The sequence below is a fragment of the Bufo bufo genome, chromosome 1 (genome assembly GCF_905171765.1).
Source record: "Bufo bufo chromosome 1, aBufBuf1.1, whole genome shotgun sequence".
NCBI lineage: Eukaryota > Metazoa > Chordata > Amphibia > Anura > Bufonidae > Bufo > Bufo bufo.
In genome coordinates this window covers 742,233,519-742,257,180 of record NC_053389.1, presented here as the reverse complement: position 1 = coordinate 742,257,180, position 23,662 = coordinate 742,233,519, and the positions used below count along the sequence as shown (strand labels likewise).

At 41.9% G+C, this 23,662-nt stretch overlaps 1 protein-coding gene across 1 annotated transcript; it reads left to right on the top strand.

Annotated features, from left to right (window-relative positions):
* The first annotated feature begins 3,730 nt into the window (after positions 1 to 3,730).
* LOC120987201 (gastrokine-1-like) lies at positions 3,731 to 23,540 on the top strand. The gene is made up of 6 exons (XM_040415799.1): positions 3,731 to 3,759; positions 4,864 to 4,905; positions 5,145 to 5,282; positions 7,538 to 7,636; positions 21,018 to 21,147; positions 23,403 to 23,540. The coding sequence occupies exons 1-6, from the start codon at positions 3,748 to 3,750 to the stop codon at positions 23,474 to 23,476; spliced, it is 495 nt and encodes a 164-aa protein (XP_040271733.1). The 5' UTR covers positions 3,731 to 3,747; the 3' UTR covers positions 23,477 to 23,540.
* Positions 23,541 to 23,662: the final 122 nt, after the last annotated feature.

Below are 23,662 nucleotides of genomic sequence, written 5' to 3'. Positions count from 1 at the left end.
GATGTATTGTCCCTGTGTATCCTGCAGTGCTGCATATCTGTCCTGTGTCACAGTCTTCATTCTGGTCCCCTAGGGGCGTGTCCACCAGATGGGGACCTGCATAAATACGGGCGGATAGCCCTCAATAAAGTGTTTCTGTTTTACCCTTTATCATGTTGAGGCTGATGTTTGGGTAACTGATCGACGCTGGGGATTGCTATACGCTGGGAGATTTGCTATACTCCCCTGGCTATAACTACTAGCTCTTTTAAGAGCTGTTCCTGCTCTCTGGTTTTAGGAGAGGTTCACCCACTGGAGCCTGGAGCCTTGTCGTAGGTCCAGGGTGGGTAGGAAACGGTGAGACCTCCACCAAGCTTTGGCGGTTCGTGTGGTCTGCAGTGCGTACGGTGTCAAGTGGAGTGCTTGGAGTCCTCGGAAAGCACTAGGAGCATCTATCAATGGAGGTACCCGGTCGGGGTGCTAGGCGTTCCGTTACATTTGGTGGCAAGCAGTGGGATGGCGTCCTAGCGTGAGGAGAAGCAGCTGGGAGACACCGTTCGTGGATTTACTAAATTGAGGGCAACGCTAGTATCCGTACAGTGCCCCTGGCTACAGCAGGATGGAATCGGCTAGTCTTCGGACAGCGTTCTATGACGAGGAGGAGGAGGCAGCCGCAGACTACAGGGATGCAGACAGAAAGGAAGTCTGGTATGATGCCCTGGAAAATGCCCAGCGGCGGCGAGGTGAGAGTCTCCCCAGTTATGAGCAGCGGCTACAGAAGCATGTGGCGATGCGGATGGGTCTCTTGGGAGAGCAGCCCCTGGATGACTGGGTAACAGAGCTCCAGAACCTGGTATGTAAGGAGCTTTGGCTAGAGGACGCTTACCAGGCCCTAAGGTGGCATGTCATTCAACATTCCCCCTGGATGGCTGAGCACGACAGACCTGAGGGTGAGGAGTTTGATGGACCGGGGTTACTATGGGATGCCTTGGAGGAGGACATTGATCTTGGCAGCACGGAGGAGTCTAGGTTTTGGGATATCTACGACTACCGGATGGGCATGCATGTTTATGCTGACGGAAGGGAGGTGAGCAAAGACATGACCCACCTGGTAACAAGGGAGTGGGAGCTGGAGCAGACCTACCAACACCTGCTCAGCTCCATTCATCCCCAACCTACTCGACAAGCAGAGCCAGATCTGCCCTCCTGCAACTGGGAAGACTTGCCGGCGATACCCCCTGCTTCCCTACCAACTCCCAAAGTAGGGAACTTTATCGACTGGTTCTGGGAAGACCTCCCGATGGCAGGTGGAGATGGGACCGAGGTCTCTCCACCGGCCCTACAGAGATGCTGGACGGCCGGTTCAGATCCCCCACCAACCCTGCAGGAATGCCAGGAGGAGGAGGTAAGCGATTCCTCCTCTCCACAGCCGATCTGCAACAAGGTCCTGGGGATAGGATTCCCTGACCACATCCCAGTAGAAGAGCTGGCATCTGGGCAGAGCACAGTCAGCCTCTGCCCCCCCCCATCCTCTCCTCCAGAGCTGGACATCCCACAGGCTACCCCAGCGGAAGAGCTGGCATCTGGGCAGAGCGCAGTTGGCCTCGGCCCTGCCCTATCCTCTTATCCAGAGCCTGACTCCCCACAGGCTACCCCAGCGGAAGAGCTGGCATCTGGGCAGAGCGCAGTTGGCCTCTGCCCTCCTCTAGCCTCTTCTCCAGAGGCTGACTTTCCACAGGCTACCCTAGCGGAAGCGCTGGCATCTGGGCAGAGCGCAGTCGGCCTCTGCCCTCCCCTATCCTCTTCTCCAGAGCCGGACTTCCCACAGGCTACCCCAGCGGAAGAGCTGCCATCGGGGCAGAGCGCAGTCGGCCTCTGCCCACCAAGTACCTACAGTTCCAAGCTAGAGAGCAACAAGGAAGCAAGGAGAGGCAGATGCCCACTCAACAGCTGGGGACATACAAAATTCAACAGGTCCAGTATTGGGTTGTGGGTGGACTGCCAGACTAACTCAGGTACTGACCGTGAGGTCAGGTATCTGGTTAGTCTTCCCTGGGAGGGGGAGATGTGTGGCGAAACCAACCTCGCCACTGGGTTTTGGAGGGGCCTGGCTGCTGGCCTCTTGCCCCAGGATTATGGGCCCTCTCATCAGTCAGGCCTCATTTGTTCGCAAATGACTTGAACTAACTTGAACTCCTGGTCTAATTCGTGCCATTTTGGGATGTTAAATGTCTGTGTATTGAAAAGGGTTGTGACATTGTATGTTTAAATGGTGATTTCTGTTCTGTTGTCCCCACATGTGTATTGGTGATTTCCCTTTGTCTTGAGAGATAATTGGATTACTCTTCGGGTGTCTCCAGGGCAGAGAGGAGGAAACCATGATGCATTGTGGGGATGTATTGTCTCTGTGTATCCTGCAGTGCTGCATATCTGTCCTGTGTCACAGTCTTCATTCTGGTCCCCTAGGGGCGTGTCCACCAGATGGGGACCTGCATAAATACGGGCGGGTAGCCCTCAATAAAGTGTTCCTGTTTTACCCTTTATCATGTTGAGGCTGATGTTTGGGTAACTGATCGACGCTGGGGATTTCTATACGCTGGGAGATTTGCTATACTCCCCTGGCTATAACTACTAGCTCTTTTAAGAGCTGTTCCTGCTCTCTGGTTTTAGGAGAGGTTCACCCACTGGAGCCTGGAGCCTTGTCGTAGGTCCAGGGTGGGTAGGGGACAGTGAGACCTCCACCAAGCTTCGGCGGTTCGTGGGGTCTGCAGTGCGTATGGTGTCAAGTGGAGTGCTTGGAGTCCTCGGAAAGCACTAGGAGCAACTATCAATGGAGGTACCCGGTCGGGGTGTTAGGAGATCCATTACAATTGTGAATCCAAATATTGCCTATGCCACTCATTACTATAGAAGGATCCTGGTCATCATAAGACTTTACATGGAAGAGTTTTTAGTTGGGCAACCAACAATGAAAACCTCCATATGCTTCATCAGCCACATACGTTGAAAATGCAGACCAAATTAAACTCAATATATTAAATATGGCTGCTGTGGAAGTAAGTTACACCACTTCTCATGGAGGTTCAGCAACTTATTGCACTTTTTCAGCTTGCTAGGTTAGATTTTTACATAGTTTTATATATTTCAGTTAGTTTTCATTGCAACTATTTGCATCGCCTAACTTAAAAAGTAATAAATAATTATAGTGTGGAATTCATGATTATTATTGGTGTTCAGCTTCCTGGAGGGTCTGTTTTCAACAGTAAAATCCCAAGAAACATTCTGCATTTATAGTCCAACATACCGTAATGGGATTTTTTTTGCCATAATATTAGTAAGCCTGCCATTGGCAAGACTCACATTGTATAGTCCAAGCTTCATAACAAAGTTCCTTAGAGACTTCATAGTGGTCCTTCAATCATTGACAGGTCTCTGTTATGTTTCCTTTTGAGCATATTACTCATAGTCAACTTTTGATTTGGTTACACACCATATCTTGTATTAGAAACTTTTGATTTGGCTACACACCATACCTTGTATTACCAAAACAATGGACCCATTATCAAATTTTGCCCGGGAGTTTCATATCTATGTTTAATAAGATAAAATATACATCATATCTTTTCTTCACAAGGTGGACACATTCCAAGGCAAAATTTTGAAGTTGGTTTGTTTGTCCTTTCTTCTGTATATAAATGAGACAAAACGATGGGTCTGCATGTACCTTAGACTTCATTGTAAGTTTCTTTTCCTGGAGAGACAACCAAAATGAAAACCTTGGTATGTATCGACACATGTAAACTATTGCTATAATGGCTGATGCTATTTACATTATAAGGGCACTGGGCCTTGTGCTTGCCACCAAAATAACCCCTTTTAGATGAATGAAACCAATTTGCAGTTGCAGAACTAGATGCAACAAATATGCTGTGTGTGAGTCTACCCTAGAGGGTTAAAATAAATATTATTTTAACATAAAACTTGCAGGTAAGTTATAGAGTTGCAATGCTGGGGCCACTGACATGGCAGGCACTTGAAGCTTATTAAGGTTTATGTGTGATCCAATAAGCGTGCAATTCATTCCAGAAAAATGGGTGTAAGATTCAATAAATTGAACATGTGGAGTTAATTTTTTGAAGGCAAGTTCAGTGGAGATTAAAACTTAAAGAGGTATTAACGATTCAGCCATAAAAGGTTCTTGTTTGTATAGTGAAAATGGAAGCAGTTTATATATGTTTTCAGCTAATGTTCCTCTTGGTTTTCGGGTTTTCTACTTGTAGTCATTCAATAAGCACCTCCACTGTTACCATCCAGTGGATATTTCTAGTCATATTTGCTGGAACTGTAATAGCCCTTTAGCCTCTCTTCTCTTTTCTAGTCTACAGAGTGGTCAATGTGTGATCTGTAGTGAACAGTAGTGACTCACCTGATCGCCAGGTGCCTCATGGCATGTCCAGGCTACACTATAGTGAAGAACTACAAAAACTTCCACCAGTGGAGATTACAAAAAAATGATAAAGAATGAATAATACCAAGAGGTCTTTGCTGGCCATTCTAGACTAAAAATGAAATGAAATGCAAATAGTTTTCAAAAAGCAACGGCACCCATGCCAACACAACAGCCACCCTGTTTACCTGAGATCATACATATTATATATCAAAACAACAAAAACAACATTTGGAAGCCATTCTATTTGATTGTGAATATACAAATTTAAAGGATTAGCAATCATAAATGTATCTATTTTTTACCTTTTTAAGTATTTCCCCTAAAAAAAGCTGAAAAAGAAAAAAAATGAAATGCTCTGGCTCTTAGGGGGTTAAGTATACACTAGATGAAGGTAATAAAGTGAAATGAATACTGTGCATATTTCTCCCTTTCAGGTGATTTTCGCTGCTCTCCTTGGATCTCTGCTTGCTACTGATGTAAGAATTCCTATTAAATTCTTCATATCTGCTAGTCATGTATTTATACATGGAATGTGGCTCCGGTTTTGTTCCAGAATTTCTTGGTTCTTTTTATTTCTAAAGGAGAACAGTTGTGTTAACTTTGAGCCAATGTGTACTTACCAGCTATCCTTCGGTAGGCTCTGATTTTCACACTATTCTTGTTCTGCTTTGATATTATAGAAGATTGTGAGTAACTTTCCAACATTCTCCCATAGAACATCAATGTTAATAATCAAGGTAACGATGGAGGCAATGTGCATCAGACGGTGAATATAGACAACCAGGACCAAGTGGCCAACATTCATAATCTAAATGGCTGGAACTCCTGGGACTCCATCTGTGACTACGGGAAAGTAAGTACCTGTCTGACCTCGACAACCACTTGTCTTAATAGAATATAATAAGGACAATGTATTATTGTATACATAGCGCCATACAAGATACGTTTAGTAGGAGCCTTGTCCACACCAGTTTATATTTCATAAGCAGTAGGAAAAAGATAAAGGATGTCACAAATAGAATGTGCAGCTCTGGTCATCTCAGAAGGAGACAGTGCTGGACAAGAGGTCAGGAGCCAGGTAACATGCGTGTCAATAGAGAGAAGTTTTCAGTGAGAGGATTGGAGAATGAGGGAGGAAGTTCCCCAGGAGAGAGGAAGCACAAGAGAAGTCTTACATATAAGATACATTTTAAGCATTAATATTTACTGAATATGGGAATTTTATAGTTCTACAACCATTCCCCAATCTAGCATCCCATTTCTACCATTAAAATGTAAGCAAATATATAAATCTTAGCAAAAGCTACCTTTTTCTAAGAATTCTATAATGCATTCATCATTCATAAGACTGTCACTTTTTAAAATATACATATTATTGTCTCAGCACATGAATATAATTCTTCATACGATTATATAATTTCTTAATACACTTTCTGTATCACTTTGCAGATTTTCTATTATATATTTTAGAAAACTGTCATTCAGTAGGAACCTTTAGGGTAGGACCACATGTTCAGGTTTTTGGATGCAGTTTTGAAAGCAAAAACCAAGAGTGAATTAAAAAAGGAAAAGAAGTCTTATCTGTCATTTATATTTTCTCTTCTTTTATGATCCCCTCATGATTTTGGCTTCTAAAACTGCATCAGGAACAGTGACATGCCTAAGGTGTTTGGCATCCAGGGCAGAATCTTTTTCTGGCACCCCACCTACTTTAAAACATTGTGCCTGCTCTCAGTAGTTATGCCCCCATTGTGCCCCTCTCACAGTAGTAATGCCCTCATTATGCCCCCTCACAGTAGTTATGCCCACACTGTGCCCTTTCACTGTGATTATGCCCACATTGAGCCACATTCACAGTAGATATGTCCTTATTGTGTGCCCTCACAGTAGTTATGCCCTCTCTGTGCACCCTCACCATTGTTCTGCCCACACTGTTCCCCTCAGAGTAGTTATGTCTAGCATGTGCCCCCTTCACAGTCGTTTTTCCTACATTGTGCCCTTCTTACAGTAGTTATCTCTTCCTTGTGTCCCCTCACAGTAGTTATGCCCTCTCTGTGCCCTTTAACATTAGTTATGCCTTCATTGTGCACCCTCACAATAGCTATAAACCTTCTGTATGCCCCTTCACAGTAGTTATCCCTTTATTGTGCCCCCTTTACAATAGTAATGCCCTATTCGTGCTCCATTTACAGTAGTAATGCCCTCTGCATCCCCTCCTCACAGTAGATATGCCATCTCTATGCCCCTTCACAGTAGTAATACCCTCTCTATGCCTCATTCACAGTAGTAATGCCCTCTCTGTGCCCCCACAAAACAAAACACTGGAGGTAAAAAATGAAAAAAATGTTAGATTTATGCAAAGTGTTTAGGCTTTGAATGGAAACAAGAATAATCTATTATACTGAAAGCAAGCAGATAATTAAAATCAGTGGTGGTGGTGGGGGAGGGGGATATCAAAGGTGCTGTGCAAGTAAGTTTTTTGCATATTTGTGCACTAGCAGTGATGGGCAGTGCTTACAGGGAGCATGTTTTACCTCCTGCCGCTGGCAGTTATAGTATATTTTATGCCAGAAACTACAAAGCAAAGTTACAATAGACTGCAAAAGCTACCATAGACTGGTTTTTTTTGGACATGAACAGCCAGAAGACACACACAATTTATGAAGAGGCATCTTTTTAATAAATTTGACACATCTTACTCCATCAAACTGCTGACTTAGACGAGTATGAAATGCCAGTCTTAAAATACTGCTGCATATGTAAATCCTACTCATTCCCGTACTTGTAAATTTATATTTCATTCCATTTCATTTGTCCACATCTACTTTTTTATTGCAGATCTTGGTGTTTTAGATTTAAAAAAATTCATAGAAAGAATTGATTTGCAAATCTGCACCACTATCAAATTTTTCCCCGGGGTGTGGATGAGATACGTTAAAAATAATTCTCATCTACTTTGCTGATACTGCAATACGCTGAGGATTTCCAACCCGCTAATTTGAAGGAAAAATCAGCTACATATATACCCTTAGACTATAAGACATAGACAGTTACAATAGTGATGCACTTACTGGATTTGTAATCTGTTTGAATCTTATTCTATTAAAGGGAGTATTTGCAACACGACTGTATGGAAAGAAGATGTGCGTGGTGACAAAGATCGATAAGACTGTTTTCCCCAGCCTGGAAGTCCTTAAACAGAATCCCGTAAGGAGTTCAATCATTTACTGTTATAATATTGAGAATAGAAATATTGGAGAATGCATCATGAGGGGAATATTTGAAATCAGTTTTCCCTGAGTCCGCGTTGTCATATTTTGCTCCTAATTTATCAAACGTTGCATGTTGTTTGTTAAATTTGGCTCATCTCTAACCCCTTAAGGACCCATGACGTACCGGTACGTCATAACTTGAAATGGCCGCATTACCCAGGGAAATTAAATCCTCGCTTTTATTGAGAGATACGATAGCAACCTGGAAGGCGGTTAGGAAAACAGCAAATCTGCCTCATGCAATCTCTAAATGGATGCCGCTATGGGGTCATCCAGAATTTCCATCAGGGACTAGTTTGAGACCTTCTGAGTTGTGGATATCTAGGGGTTTGACTAGGGCGGAACATCTGATGCATCAGGGGGAGAAACGCTGGCTGACTCCAAAAGAACTGAAGGAAAAATACGCTTTACCAGATTCCCATTTCTTGCAAATAATGCAGATTGTGGGTTTCTGCTCACATAGATTACGTGATCTATCGAGAGAGGCGACCAAAAACTCCTTTGATGAGATCCTTAGTTTCTCTCCCCAAACAGTCTCCCTCTCTAGGCTGTACAGGGCCTTTTCAGGAAACTTCACAAAAGCCAAGGTTTCCACTCTTTTTAAGAAGTGGGAGCACATCACTATGGATGATGAGATTGGGGTGAAGATCCTGGAAGGTTGGAGTAAGGTGCGTCAGTGCGTGATTGGTGAGATTTGGCGTGAAACGTTTTTTAGAATGATGCATCGGGCAATTTATGGATTTAACTTTCCAGCCTCTCCCCAGTTTCCAGACCGTATCACACATTGTCCTAATTGTAAAATGGCTGCTACGGATTTCTGGCATGGCATCTGGACATGTCCTGAGGTAATCAAATTTTGGATCGCTGTGATTGAATATATCAAGACTAACTGGTTGGTGGAATTAACTATGGAACCTCAGACCTTGGTTTTTCATTATATCCGTATGGAGAACCCAACTAAGATACCGATTTTATTACACTCGGTTTTGTTGGTAGCCAAAAGGGTCTTGCTCCAGAGATGGCTCACAGATACCATGCCGGACATTCCTGCTGTGATTTCTGAATTGAAAGTACTTTTAGGATATGAAAGGATTGAAGCATCTAGGCACAAAGAAAGTTCAGCTTCCAAATTCTTTAATAAGTGGCGCACTTTTGTTTTGGCACACTACAGTATGGTAGAAGTTAGAGAATTGGTTAAACCCTTTCAGTACACTACATGGTATCTTAAAGCATCTCTAAGTAATACTCTGGGACCCCTGGCAGTATAGGCCTGCCTCCCTCCCCCCCCTATATCTCTCTCCCTTACCCCTCTTCCCTTTCTTTTCTTTATTATTTCTGTCTCCTAACACTTTTGAATTAAAAATAAAAAATGCAGTCAGATTCATGTATATTAAACTCATGATCCTTAAAGTTACTATATGTGACTCCCTGACTTCCTTCAGAAGCAAGGGGGAGAAAGCGTGCTTAATGTATGTTATGTGGGATCATGACCTTTGCCTTGTATTTTGTGAATCTGCTTCAAATAAACAGAATTAAAAAAAAAAAAAAAAAAAAAATTGAAATCGGTATTCCGGCGCCCCAGGGGTTAATCGGAACGGGATTTCGGCTGAAATCATTCAGCCGGCATCCCGTAACAATGCAGGGGGGGGGGTCATTTGACCCCACGCATCGGCGATCGCAGAAAACCGCAGGTCAATTCAGACCTGCGGTTTGCTGCGCTTTCTGCAGTTTCTGATCCCCGCGGGCCCTGACCGCGGGGATCAGAAGCTTTAGTGTCCCTAAAATATATATTTTACACCCCCCCTGCCCCCCTGCATGATTTTTTGCCGGCGGGTGGTGCAGGGGGGGGAGTTGTGGGCGGTGGGGGCGGTGCGGGAGGTGGGCGGTGCGGCAGGCGGGATCGCGATCCCCCGCCCGCCTCCCCTTGAATAATCGTTGGTGTTCAGTGGGTATACCAGGGTGCCAGCACATTGCTGGCACCCTGGTATAAACGGCTAACATCGATGATGCGATGTCAGCCGTTTAACCCTTTCCATACAGCGGTCCGTACAGTAGACAGCCCCCCGACAGCCCCGTCCTTACCCTTCCGAAGTTCTGCGAAGTTCTAACAACTACTGAGCAGACGGGGAAGGTTCCCATGGCAACAGGACGCCGTTTCAGGCATCCTGCTGTCCATGGTGCTGAACAGATCTGTGCTAAAGGCAGAGATCTGTTCAGACAAAGTGTAAGTAAAATACAGTACAGTACAATATATATTGTACTGTACTGTATTACACAGACATCAGACCCACTGGATCTTCAAGAATCAAGTGGGTCTGGGTCAAAAAAAAAGTGAAAAAAGTGAAAAAAAAAGTAAAAAACACATTTATCACTGATTAAAAATGATAAAAATAAAATTCCCTAAACATGTTTGGTATCGCCGCGTCCGTAACGACCTGATCTATAAAACGGTCATGTTACTTTCCCCACACGGTGAACGCCATAAAAATAAAAAAATTAAAACTATTAGGAAATTTAAATTTTGCCCACCTTACTTCCCAAAAAAGGTAATAAAAGTGATCAAAAAAGTCGCATGTACGCCAAAATAGTACCAATCAAACCGTCATCTCATCCCGCAAAAATCATACCCTACCCAAGATAATCGCCCAAAAACTGAAAAAACTATGGCTCTTAGACTATGGAAACACTAAAACATGATTTTTTTTGTTTGAAAATGAAATCATTGTGTAAAACTTAAATAAATAAAAAAAAAGTATACATATTAGGTATTGCCGCGTCCGTATCGACCGGCTCTATAAAAATATCACATGACCTAACCCCTCAGGTGACCACCGTAAAAAAATAAAAATAAAAACAGTGTAAAAAAAGCAATTTTTTGCCATCTTACGTCACAAAAAGTGTAATAGCAAGTGATCAAAAAGTCATATGCACTCCAAAATAGTGCCACTCAAACAGTCATCTCATCCCGCAAAAAATGAGACCCTACTTAAGATAATCGCCCAAAAACTGAAAAAAACTATGGCTCTTAGACTATGGAGACACTAAAACATTTTTTTTGTTTTAAAAATGAAATCATTGTGTAAAACTTACATAAATAAAAAAAATTGTATACATATTAGGTATCGCCGCATCCGTGACAACCTGCTCAATAAAATTACCACATGATCTAACCTGTCAGATGAATGTTGTAATTAACAAAAAAAAAAAACGTGCCAAAAAATCTATTTCTTGTTACCTTGCCGCACAAAAAAGTGTAATATAGAGCAACCAAAAATCATATGTACCCTAAACTAGTACAAACAAAACTGCCACCCTATCCCGTAGTTTCTAAAATGGGGTCACTTTTTTGGAGTTTCTACTCTAGGGGTGCATCAGGGGGGCTTCAAATGGGACATGGTGTCAAAAAAACCAGTCCAGCAAAATCTGCCTTCCAAAAACCGTATGGCATTCCTTTCCTTCTGCACCCTGCCGTGTGCTCGTACAGCGGTTTACGACCACATATGGGGTGTTTCTGTAAACTACAGAATCAGGGCCATAAATGTTGAGTTTTGTTTGGCTGTTAACCCTTGCTTTGTAACTGGAAAAAAAATATTAAAATGGAAAATCTGCCAAAAAAGTGAAATTATGAAATTGTATCTCTATTTTCCATTAAATCTTGTGCAACACCTAAAGGGTTAACAAAGTTTGTAAAATCAGTTTTGAATACCTTGAGGGGTGTAGTTTCTTAGATGGGGTCACTTTTATGGAGTTTCTACTCTAGAGGTGCATCAGGGGGGCTTCAAATGGGACATGGTGTCAAAAAAACAGTCCAGCAAAATCTGGTTTCCAAAAACCATACGGCGCACCTTTCCCTCTACGCCCTACTGTGTGCCCGTACAGTAGTTTACGGCCACATATGGGGTGTTTCTGTAAACTACAGAATCAGGGCCATAAATAATGAGTTTTGTTTGGCTGTTAACCCTTGCTTTGTAACTGGAAAAAAAATATTAAAATGGAAAATCTGCCAAAAAAGTGAAATTTTGAAATTGTATCTCTATTTTCCATTAAATCTTGTGCAACACCTAAAGGGTTAACAAAGTTTGTAAAATCTGTTTTGAATACCTTAAGGGGTGTAGTTTCTTAGATGGGGTCACTTTTATGGAGTTTCTACTCTAGGGGTGCATCAGGGGGGCTTCAAATGGGACATGGTGTCAAAAAACCAGTCCAGCAAAATCTGGCTTCCAAAAACCATACGCGCACCTTTCCCTCTACGCCCTACTGTGTGCCCGTACAGTAGTTTACGGCCACATATGGGGTGTTTCTGTAAACGGCAGAGTCAGGGAAATAAAGATACAGTCTTGTTTGGCTGTTAACCCTTGCTTTGTTAGTGGAAAAAATGGGTTAAAATGGAAAATTAGGCAAAAAAAAGAAATTCTCAAATGTCATCCCCATTTGCCAATAACTCTTGTGCAACACCTAAAGGGTTAACGAAGTTTGTAAAATCAGTTTTGAATACCTTGAGGGGTGTAGTTTATAGAATGGGGTCATTTTTGGGCGGTTTCTATTATGTAAGCCTCGCAAAGTGACTTCAGACCTGTAGTGGTCCCTAAAAATTGGGTTTTTGTAAATTTCTGAAAAATTTCAAGATTTGCTTCTAAACTTCTAAGCCTTGTAACATCCCCAAAAAATAAAATATCATTCCCAAAATGCTACAAACATGAAGTAGACATATGGGGAATGTAAAGTCATCACAATTTTTGGGGGTATTACTATGTATTACTGAAGTAGAGAAACTGAAACTTTGAAATTTGCTAATTTTTCAAAATTTTTGGTAAATATGGTATTTTTTTATGCAAAAAAATTTTCTTTTTTGACCCAATTTTAGCAGTGTCATGAAGTACAATATGTGACGAAAAAAACAATCTCAGAACGGCCTGGATAAGTCAATGCGTTTTAAAGTTATGAGCACTTAAAGTGACACTGGTCAGATTTGCAAAAAATGGCCAAGTCCTTAAGGTGAAATAGGGCTGAGTCCTTAAGGGGTTAAAGGGAACCTGTCACCTCCAAAAAACATCCAAAGTCGGCAGCAGTACCTTAGAGTAGCCAGCAGTGTGTTTGTAACGATCATTTTCTTCCTGCAGGTAGATGAACCAAAAGCTGTAAAAACTTTATTTTATCCCCCGCCCGGCGCTCTTTTCTAGTCAGGTTTGAAGTCACAGAGGCAGCGGCCTTCTTGCTTCAAGTCACGGTAACCACGCCCCCTTTCCTGCCCCTTCGCTGTGATTGACAGCCGGCAGTTCGGCAAAGTCAGCCGAACTATCGTGCATAAGCGCTGTCAATCACAGCGAAGGGGCAGGGAAGGTGGCGTGGTTACCGTGACTTGAAGCAAGGAGGTCGTTGCCTCCGTGACTTCAAGCCTGACTAGAAAAGTGTGCCGGACAGGGGATTAAATAAAGTTTTTACAGCTTTTGGTTCATCTACCTGCAGGAAGAAAATGATTGTTACAAACACGCTGCTGGCTACTCTCAGGTATTGCTGCCGGCTTGGGATATTGACAGGTTCCCTTTAACTCCTTAAGGACACAGCCATATTTCACCTTAAGGACCAGGCCATTTTTTGCAAATCTGACCAGTGTCACTTTATGTGGTGATAACTTTAAAACCCTTTGACTTATCCAGGCCATTCTGAGATTGTTTTTTCGTCACATATTGTACTTCATAACACTGGTAAAATGGAGTCCAAAAAATTCATTTTTATTTATAAAAAAAATACATTTGCCAAAAATTGGGAAATATTTGCAAATTTCCAAGTTTCAATTTCTCTACTTCTATAATACATAGTAATACCTACAAAAATAGTTATTACTTTACATTCCCCATATGTGTACTTCATGTTTGGAAAATTTTGGGAATTACATTTTATTTTTTAGGGATGTTACAAGGCTTAGAAATTTAGAAGCAAATCTTGCAATTTTTCAGAAATTTTTAAAAACCCACTTTTCAAGGACCAGTTCAGATCTGAAGTCACTTTGTGAGGCTTACATAATAGAAACTACCAAAAAATGACCCCATTCTAGAAACTACACCCCTCAAGGTATTCAAAACAGATTTTTACTAACTTTGTTAACCCTTTAGGTGTTCCACAAGAATTAATGGAAAATAGAGATACAATTTCAAAATTTCACTTTTTTTTGGAAGGCAGATTTTGCTCGACTCATTTTTTGACACCATGTCCCATTTGAAGCCCCCCTGATGCACCCCTAGAGTAGAAACTCCAAAAAAGTGACCCCATTTTAGAAACTATGGGATAGGGTGGTACTAGTTTAGGGTACATATGATTTTTGGTTGCTCTATATTACACTTTTTGTGAGGCAAGGTAACTAGAAATTGCTGTTTTGGCACTGTTTTTATTTTTTGTTATTTACAACATTCATCTGACAGGTTAGATCATGTGGTATTTTTATAGACCAGGTTGTCACGGATGCGGCGATACCTAATATGTATACTTTTTATTATTTATGTAAGCTTTCCAAAATGATTTCATTTTTTAAACAAAAAAAATCATGTTTTAGTGTCTCCATATTCTGAGAGACATATTTTTTTATTTTTTTGGTGATTATCTTATGTAGGGTCTCATTTTTTGCGGGATGAGATGACGGTTTGATTGGCATTATTTTGGGGTGCATATGACTTTTTGATCGTTTGCTATTACACTTTTTATGATGCAAGGTGACAAAAAATTGTTTATTTAGCACAGTTTTTATTTTTTACGGTGTTCACCTGAGGGGTTAGGTCATGTGATATTTTTATAGAACTGGTCGATACGGACGCGAAGATACCTAATATGTATACTTTTTTATTTATTTATGTAAGTTTTACACAATAACAGCTTTTTTTAACCCCTTCCTGACCGCAATCTGTATATATACGTGATAGCTGCACATACCCCGTGCAGCTACCACGTGTATGGACGTCATGGCAGCTCTTTAATCCAAACGCTGCAAAGCGCTTGGATTAAAGCTTCTGCCCCTGTCCTGCTGCTGTCACGGACAGCATACAGTTCAGTAATGCCGGCAAGGGATCATTCAGAGTGGCCCCTTGCCGACAATCGATCCGATTGGTTAGTCTGTGCAGACTAACCAATAGGATCGCGGCAGTGAAAAAATGCCGGTTTCAGGCTCTGATCTGCGCTCTGCAGATCAGAGCCTGAAATCAGGTAATGTGTCCTCGTTCCCCCCCTCCCCAATCTGTGCCCCCCATGTGTGCCCCCCATGTGTGCCCCTCCAAGCCCCCCCTTGTGTCCGCCTGCCGCTGAAGCGCTTATCTCCTGCCTCCTGCGGACCGCCCCCTCCACGCCCCATACATTCCTCCTGCCCCCTCAATGCTGGCCGTGACACCTCCCCCTTTCCAGCGCTGCCCCCATGCCCCCATGCCCCCATGCCATGCGGTCCCCCTGCTGTGTGTGATGGCGGCGGCTCCATTCCTGAGCCGCCGCCATTAGCAGAGAGTGTCAGCTCTATGCTGACACTCTGCTGTAACCCCATAGATGCCGTGGCATCCATGCGGTTAATAGAGGGAGGGGGCTCCCTCTCTCCACCATCGGGGCTACTGCGCTGCCACCTACAGGCCACCTACAGGGCATCTGATTGTATTATACTTTGCAATGCAAGAGCATTGCAAAGTATAGTACAGCCATCAGCCCCACTGGATCTTCAAGATCCAAGAGGGACTTGATAAAAAAAAAAGTGAAAATAATAAAAGTAAAAAAATAAAAAAAATAAAAATGTAAAATTAAAAAAAGAAATTGCCTTTTCCTATAAAAAATTAAAAAATAAAATACACATATTAGGCATCACCGAGTCCATAACGACCGTCTCTATAAATATATCACATGATAGACCCCGTCCGATAAACACCATAAAAATAAAAAATAAAAAACAGTGTAAAAAAAGCCATTTTTGTTACCTTACATCACAAAAAGTGCAACAGCAAGCGATCAAAAAGGCTTATGACCCCCAAAATAGTACCAATCAAACCGTTACCCCATCTGTTTTGAATACCCTGAGGGGGGTAGTTTCTAGAATGGCGTCACTTTTTTGGAGTTTCTACTCTAGGGGTGCATCAGGGGGGCTGAAAATGGGACATGGTGTCAAAAAAACAGTCCAGCAAAATCTGCCTTCCAAAAACCGTATGGCATTCCTTTCCTTCTGCGCCCTGCCGTGTGCCCGTACAGTGGTTTACGACCACATATGGGGTGTTTCTGTAAACTACAGAATCAGAGACAAAAATATTGAGTTTTTGTTTTTCTGTTAACCCTTGCTTTGTAACTGTAAAAAAATTATTAAAATGGAAAATCTGCCAAAAAAGTGAAATTTTGAAATTGTATCTCTATTTTCCATTAATTCTTGTGGAACACTTAAAGGGTTAACAAAGTTTGTAAAATCAGTTTTGAGTAACTTGAGGGGTGTAGTTTCTACAATGGGGTCATTTATGGGGGGTTTCCACTATGTAAGCCCCACAAAGTGACTTCAGACCTGAACCTGGTCCTTAAAAAGTGGGTTTTGGAAATTTTCTTAAAAATTTGAAGAATTGCTTCTAAACTTCTAAGCCTTCTAACATTCTAAAAAAATAAAATGACATTTCCAAAACGATTCCAACATAAAGTATACATATGGGAAATGTTAAGTAGTAAATATTTTATTAGGTATGACTTTCTGTTTCAGAAGCAGAGAAATTGAAATTTTGAAAATTTTGATTTTTTCATAAATAAAGGTGAAATATATTGACTCAAATTTATGACTATCATGGAGTACAATGTGTCACGAGAAAACAATCTCAGAATGGCTTGAATAAATAAAAGTGTTCCAAAGCAATTACCACATAAAGTGACGCATGTCAGATTTGTAAATTTTGACCTGGACACTGGGGCATCAATGACCCTTGGTCATGAAAGGGTTAAACAAAAAAAATTATGTTTTAGTGTCTCCATATTCTGGGCCATAGTTTTTTTATTTTTTAGGCGATTGTCTCAGGTAGGGGCTCATTTTTTGCGGGATGAGGTGACGGTTAGATTGGTACTATTTTGGTGCGCCTTTGTGATCGTTTGCTGTTGTACTTTTTGTTATGTTAGGTGACAGAAAATGGTTTATTTAGCACAGTTTTTATTTTGTTATTTTTTACGGTGTTCATCTGAGAGGTTAGGTTATGTGATATGTTTATAGAGCCGGTCGATACGGACGCGGCGATACCTAATATGTCTACTCCCCCCCCCCCCCTATTTTTTACCAATTTTTTATAACTTTATTTGGGGAAAATGACGTTTTTGTTTATTTTTACTTGAAACTTTAAATTTTTTTGGGGGAAAACTTTATTTTTTCAACTTTATTTTTCACTTTATTTTTTGTCCCACTTTGGGACTTCAACTTTTGTCGGTCTAATCCTTTACAATGCATTCCAATACTTCTGCTTGGAATACTGTGTGTATTACTCATACAGCTTCCGGCCTGTGAGATCCAGGGGGCTGGATCTCACAGGCTCGTCACCGGAAGGCAGCGCCGATGCCTCAGGAATGCATCGCGCTGCCTTCCATGCCATCGGGTCCCCCCTACAGCCCCACGGGGACCCGATGGCACCGCCGATCGCCGCCGCCGCTGCATAAGGTAAAAGCCGCAAACCGCAGGTCTGAATTGACCTGCGGTTTGCGGGACCCACCCCTGCGCATTTAGCCAAGGTGCCTGCTCAATGATTTGAGCAGGCACCAGGTTCCAATCACTGCCCGCTGAGCAGCAGTGATCGGAAATACCTCATGACGTACCGGTACGTCATGTGTCCTTAAGTACCAGGAAAACATGCCGTACCGGTACGTCAGGTATCCGGAACAGGTTAAAGGGGTTTTCCATGAGTTTTATACTGATAAGCTATCCTCTGGATATCCTCTGAATAGTATCTGATCGGTGGGGGTCCGACACCTTAGACCCCCACCGATAAGCCGTTTGAGAAGGCACAGCGGCCGCGGCCTTAATGGGTTAATATGGGGACACACACTAAGCTGCTCTCCACTCCTGATCTGCCGTAGCTGTGGCAGGTGAAAATAAGTCAGAATGCGTCAATTTAGCCTGTGCTAAACTCAACAACTTTTGTGCACCGCTTTCATAAATGTTTATATGTAAAAAAATATATATATATATATATATTAAAAAATGTTCAATTAAACTAATTTATTGTATATGTACCTTAAATGGTACATACAGAAAATGCAACTTGTCCTACAAAAAACAACACCCCACTCACCTACATGAAACCAGCAAAATAGTATTATAGTACCTAATGGGTTAATATAGGGACACACACTAATCTGTAATGAGCTCACACTTGTCAGGGTTCCATAGCAGCTGCCTGTGCTGCCTTTATGGTAAGTATACCATATACTTGGTATTTTTGGACTATATAAATACACAACAACCGGTTGACACATAGAATTTAACACATATATCTTTAACCCCTTCCTGACATGGCAATTTTCCGTTTTTGTGTTTTGGTTTTTCACCCCCTGCCTTCCTCAAACCATAATTTTTTTTATTTTTCCGGGTGTGTATGATTTTTTTTATCACTTTTTATTACATTTTTTCTTTGGGAGGTTAATGAATGAAAAAATGGTAAATTAGCCATTTTGATTTATTTTTCTGTTACACTATTCACCATATTAAAAAAGTTTTTTTATATTTTAATATCACAGGTGTTTTCAGATGCGATGATGCATATGATGTTTATTTATTTTTATTTTTTTATTAAACATTGATTTTGGGGAATGGAGGATGATTTTAATTTTTATATTTTTTTATTTTCTTATATTTTTCAAAACTTTTTTTAACTTTTTTTTTTTAGGTCCCCAAGTGGACTCCAACATGCAATCATTAGATTGCAATTTCTTTACAGCAATGGAATTTTATCCATTACCCTATACAAAGATTGCTATATTTCAATTCAGTTCTGCCACCTGCTGGCCTGAATTGTAATTTACATGTAATAAGCCTAGAAGCCAAGTACATGCTCTGGCTCATTACTACAGTGAAACACCTTCCCTATTCTCCACCTTGGGCAGGTATTCTTGCCCGGCAAGTGCACGTTTCTAAGATTTCAGCGTCTTAGATTACCACGGCACCATCTTTCATCTGGATTGAAAGATGAAAAACAGCATGGGTTTACTTCAGGGAGATCATGTCAAACTAATCTTATTGATTTTTTTGATTGGGTGACTAAAATAATAGATGGCAGAGGTGCAGTAGACATCGCTTATCTAGACTTTAGTAAGGCTTTTGATACTGTCCCAGATAGAAGGCTTATCAATAAATTGCAGTCATTGGTCTTGGACTCCCATATTGTTGAATGGATTAGGCAGTGGCTGAGGGACAGACAACAGAGGGTTGTAGTCAATGGAGTATATTCAGACCATGGTCTTGTTACCAGTGGGGTACCTCAGGGATCTGTTCTGGGACCCATATAGTTTAATATCTTTATCAGCAAAATTGCAGAAGGCCTCGATGGTAAGGTGTGTCCTATAGCTGATGACACAAAGATTTGTAACAGGGTTGATGTTCCTGGAGGGATACACCAAATGGAAAAGGATTTAGGAAAACTAGAGGAATGGTCAAAAATCTGACAACTAAAATGTAATGTTGATAAGTGCAAGATAATGCACCTGGGGCGTAAAAACCCAAGAGCAGAATATAAAATCAGTGATACAGTCCTAACCTCAGTATCTGAGGAAAGGGATTTAGGGGTCATTATTTCAGAAGACTTAAAGGTAGGCAGACAATGTCATAGAGCAGCAGGAAAGGCTAGCAGAATGCTTGGGGGTATAGGGAGAGGCATTACCAGTAGACAGAGGGAGGTGCTCATGCCGCTCTATAGAGCACTAGTGAGACCTCATTTGGAGTATTGTGCTCAGTACTGGAGACCATATCTCCAGAAGGATATTGATACTTTGGAGAGAGTTCAGAGAAGAGCTACTAAACTGGTACATGGATTGCAGGATAAAACTTACCAGGAAAGGTTAAAGGACCTTAACATGTATAGCTTGGAAGAAAGACGAGACAGAGGGGATATGATAGAAACTTTTAAATACATAAAGGGAATCAAAAAGGTAAAAGAGGAGAGAATATTTAAAAGAAGAAAAACTGCTACAAGAGGACATAGTTTTAAATTAGAGGGGCAAAGGTTTAAAAGTAATATCAGGAAGTATTACTTTACTGAGAGAGTAGTGGATGCATGGAATAGCCTTCCTGCAGAAGTGGTAGCTGCAAATACAGTGAAGGAGTTTAAGCATGCATGGGATAGGCATAAGGCCATCCTTCATATAAGATAGGGCCAGGGGCTATTCATAGTATTCAGTATATTGGGCAGACTAGATGGGCCAAATGGTTCTTATCTGCCGACACATTCTATGTTTCTATGCTTCTATGTAAGCGATCGGCATTACCGCCAATTGCAGACATTAGCCCCAGGTGTCTGCTGTGGGAAATTTCTATGTTGCTTGCTCCGCTTCAGAGTGGGTGCCATCTTTAAAGACCCGTCATCCGCCGTAATATTACAGCGGATGTCAGGAAGGGGTTAAGAAAGTTTGTCACTTCTCCTGACATGTCTGTTTTAGTAATTCATTGTATTCCACATGTAATGACAATGCTGTAGTATTCTTTTTTATACAATTCTATGTTGTGCTATTTTTCCTAGAAGTTTAGACAAGAATTGCCAGCAGTCTGCAGTAAAAGTAAACGTGGGTGTTAGCGATTAGGGATGTGTCCCTGACAGTCTGACATTATCCAATCAGTGCCCCAATTATCAGACTATGCAGACTTATACAGGATTGGTAACTCATTCAAAAATTTCTAGTAGGAAAATAGAGGAACAGAGTGATGCCCCAGAATATTTGCTGCCAAGGTCATGCAAGTAATCACTAAAACAGACATGTAAGGAGAGGTGACAGATCCAAGTTGTATTACTTTGTGTTGAGAATGTACAGAGAAGTGTACGTTACATTGGCAATACAGGAATGTACCACTGAGCCTCTGCAGTCATGTGCCGCTTGGGGACAAGCCACTGCTGAGGCCAGTGAATGGCTCTAGCGCTGTACATGACCACAGGCAGGACGTCACACTTCCAGTCCACAGGAGACTGGGGACTTCAACGCTGAAACGGTGGGCCATTGAAGAGGTGATTGGGTTTCTTTTGTTTATTTTAAACACATTTCACGCTTTCAATAATTTTAGCTTGGGGGTTGGGCGATCCCTTTAATTTGTTCCAACATTATATGTGTACATTTCAATTTATTTCCATGTTTAGGTCAAGACCACAAAACAGCTCTTCAAGTTTAACATTAACCAAATTCCCATTGCTAACATTGGCATTTATGGTGTCCATATTGAAGCCCTGTGTCATGGAATCCCATCCTACACTGCTGATGCAAACCAAGGTGAGGTCAGAGGCCTTAATCCCTAATGTTAACACCGACTAGCTTCTAAATGTATGGCAGGAACTTACTGCAGTTTCCAGGTGGATGCATTTCGAGAACCCTTAAAGGGGCTCATCTTCTAGTAGCCATGCTTAAATTACAGTCATTAAAGCAGTTGTCTCACTTCAGCAAATGGCATTCATCATGTAGAGAAAGGTAATACAAGGCACTTACTAATGTATTGTTATTAACCATATTGCCTCCTTTGATAGCTTCATTAATTATTCCATCACATTATACACTGTTCGTTTCCATGGCTATTGCAGTATGCCAGACCTTGCAGGGGAATTATGTGTGAGGTCACGGTGTGAGCATTAGGTGGGCCGAGGTAAATACAGTTCTGGTTACTCACGGTTATGTCGTCCCTGGGCAGGCTCGCATAAGTGAAAAGGAGAACGGCACAGGAATTCTCTGGGGCACACTCTGGTGTAAGGGACACAGGCCAGATGGTGGTTTGAGGTGCCCTTGGTGGTCTGTATTAATGTGCCAGTGGCAAGGTCCCTTGTAATCGTGACGCCAGTACCTTTTGTATGGAGGTACAACCATTTACTATAGTGTTAATAGAGGAACTGAGTCTAAGGCACGCAGGGTGAAACTCCAAATGGCACTTTACTGAGGGTGATCTTTGATAACAATATATCCAAGGCATTAAACAGTCTCTTGATACAATCCGGCATTAAGCACAATCTCCCATGCATATGAGGAAAGGGAAATGCAAATCCTCAATGAAGTACAGGCTCTTGTAATACATAAGAAACTACTGCTCAGACTAGGCTGGTAATGATGAAAGTCTTACACTGGTAACAACTCTGGCCTGATCCTAATCCTTGAATAAAAAGGTGCTTTTCTGAATCCTGAAACTTCTATTCCAATGTTGTTCTGACAGTTGGCCTAACTGTCCTCAGGATTTAAACTGGAGGTGTGGATGCTTCATGCTATCTCCTACACCTACTACAAAGGTGCTTAATAAGTCCTCAGGTAATGACTATCTTGCTAATCCTTTGTCTTGCATAAACGTGATAATTCCTTATATTCTCAGCTGCATACAGTCTAGACATTGGTCACCCTGGAAGAGCGATCTATAGGAGCGGATTGCTCACCTCTAGGAAGAATGATTGCAGGCCTTAACCCTGGGCTATGGAGCCGACAGGGACAGAGTAGCGAGGCTAGGAAGGGGCCTCCCTCCAGATATTCAGCTACATGGCTGTTGCTTTCTTGAAGGCTCTTTAGAGAACTGCATTCAACTGAACTCTCACTTGGATTTACCTCAACCAGGAACTGAACAACTCTGCACAGCACAGCACTGCACAGCACACAACTGCACAGGACACATGACTGCACAGCACAGCACTGCACAGGACACATGACTGCACTGCACAGCACAGCACTGCATAGGACACATGACTGCACAGCACAGCACTGCACAGGACACATGACTGCACTGCACAGCACAGCACTGCATAGGACACATGACTGCACTGCACAGCACTGCACAGGACACATGACTGCTCTGCACAGCACAGCACTGCACAGGACACATGACTGCACTGCACAGCACAGCACTGCATAGGACACATGACTGCACAGCACAGCACTGCACAGGACACATGACTGCACTGCACAGCACAGCACTGCATAGGACACATGACTGCACTGCACAGCACTGCACACAACTGCACAGGACACATTACTGCACTGCACAGCCTAACTTAGGTCTGAGCTAAGCTATTTATACACACTGACACTGCTCCATCCTGTGAGAATCGAGTGTAGTGCACCCTGACTAGGCCTGTATAAAGGATATTTGCATGTAAAATCACATTGTGACATGGAGAATATGACAGGAGATAAAATACAAAATACCGGCATATCACATGACATTAATACATGATAAAAACACGTTTGCGGGGCCCACGGTTACTTGAGTGGGACACTGCACTATGACCACCCTGAAATCCAGCAGCGGTGGTCGTGCTTTCACACTATAGGAAAAGACTACGACCTCTCTGGTGGCCGGACAGCGGGAGTGTGCGTAGGCCACCACTTTTTTGTATAGTGTGCAAGCATGACCACCACTTCTGGAATGCAAGGTGGTCGTAACTCCTGAATACAGGCAGTGAATAATATGATAGTAAAAAGAAAACTATGAAATGTACTGTAATATTAGACCACTGTGGTTGTTGATCTTAACCTGTTCTCCTTTTTCTCTTCCTTAGTGGATGAGTTTTGTGAAGAAAATTGCAACACCAACAGCATTATCACCATTGGACGCATCAGTTTCTGTTATTAATCCAGTATGGCACGCCTCATAGCAAATCCATAGCATTTTCTGTTTGAATCTTTCTTTTTCTATAAATAAAGCATTCATATCAATGTTTTTTTATTCTTATGTTTTGTATCATGAGTGAGACAAATGGCGCAAAATGATAAAATAGATTCAAGCGGTTGTCCACAACTATATACACTCATTGACAAA

What these genes read in the sequence shown, in the direction of transcription:
- LOC120987201 (XM_040415799.1), top strand. An exon ending in GATCTCTGCTTGCTACTGAT is followed by an intron (nt 4,906 to 5,144) that starts GTAAGAATTCCT and finishes ATTCTCCCATAG; the next exon opens with AACATCAATGTTAATAATCA. An exon ending in AAGTCCTTAAACAGAATCCC is followed by an intron (nt 7,637 to 21,017) that starts GTAAGGAGTTCA and finishes TTCCATGTTTAG; the next exon opens with GTCAAGACCACAAAACAGCT.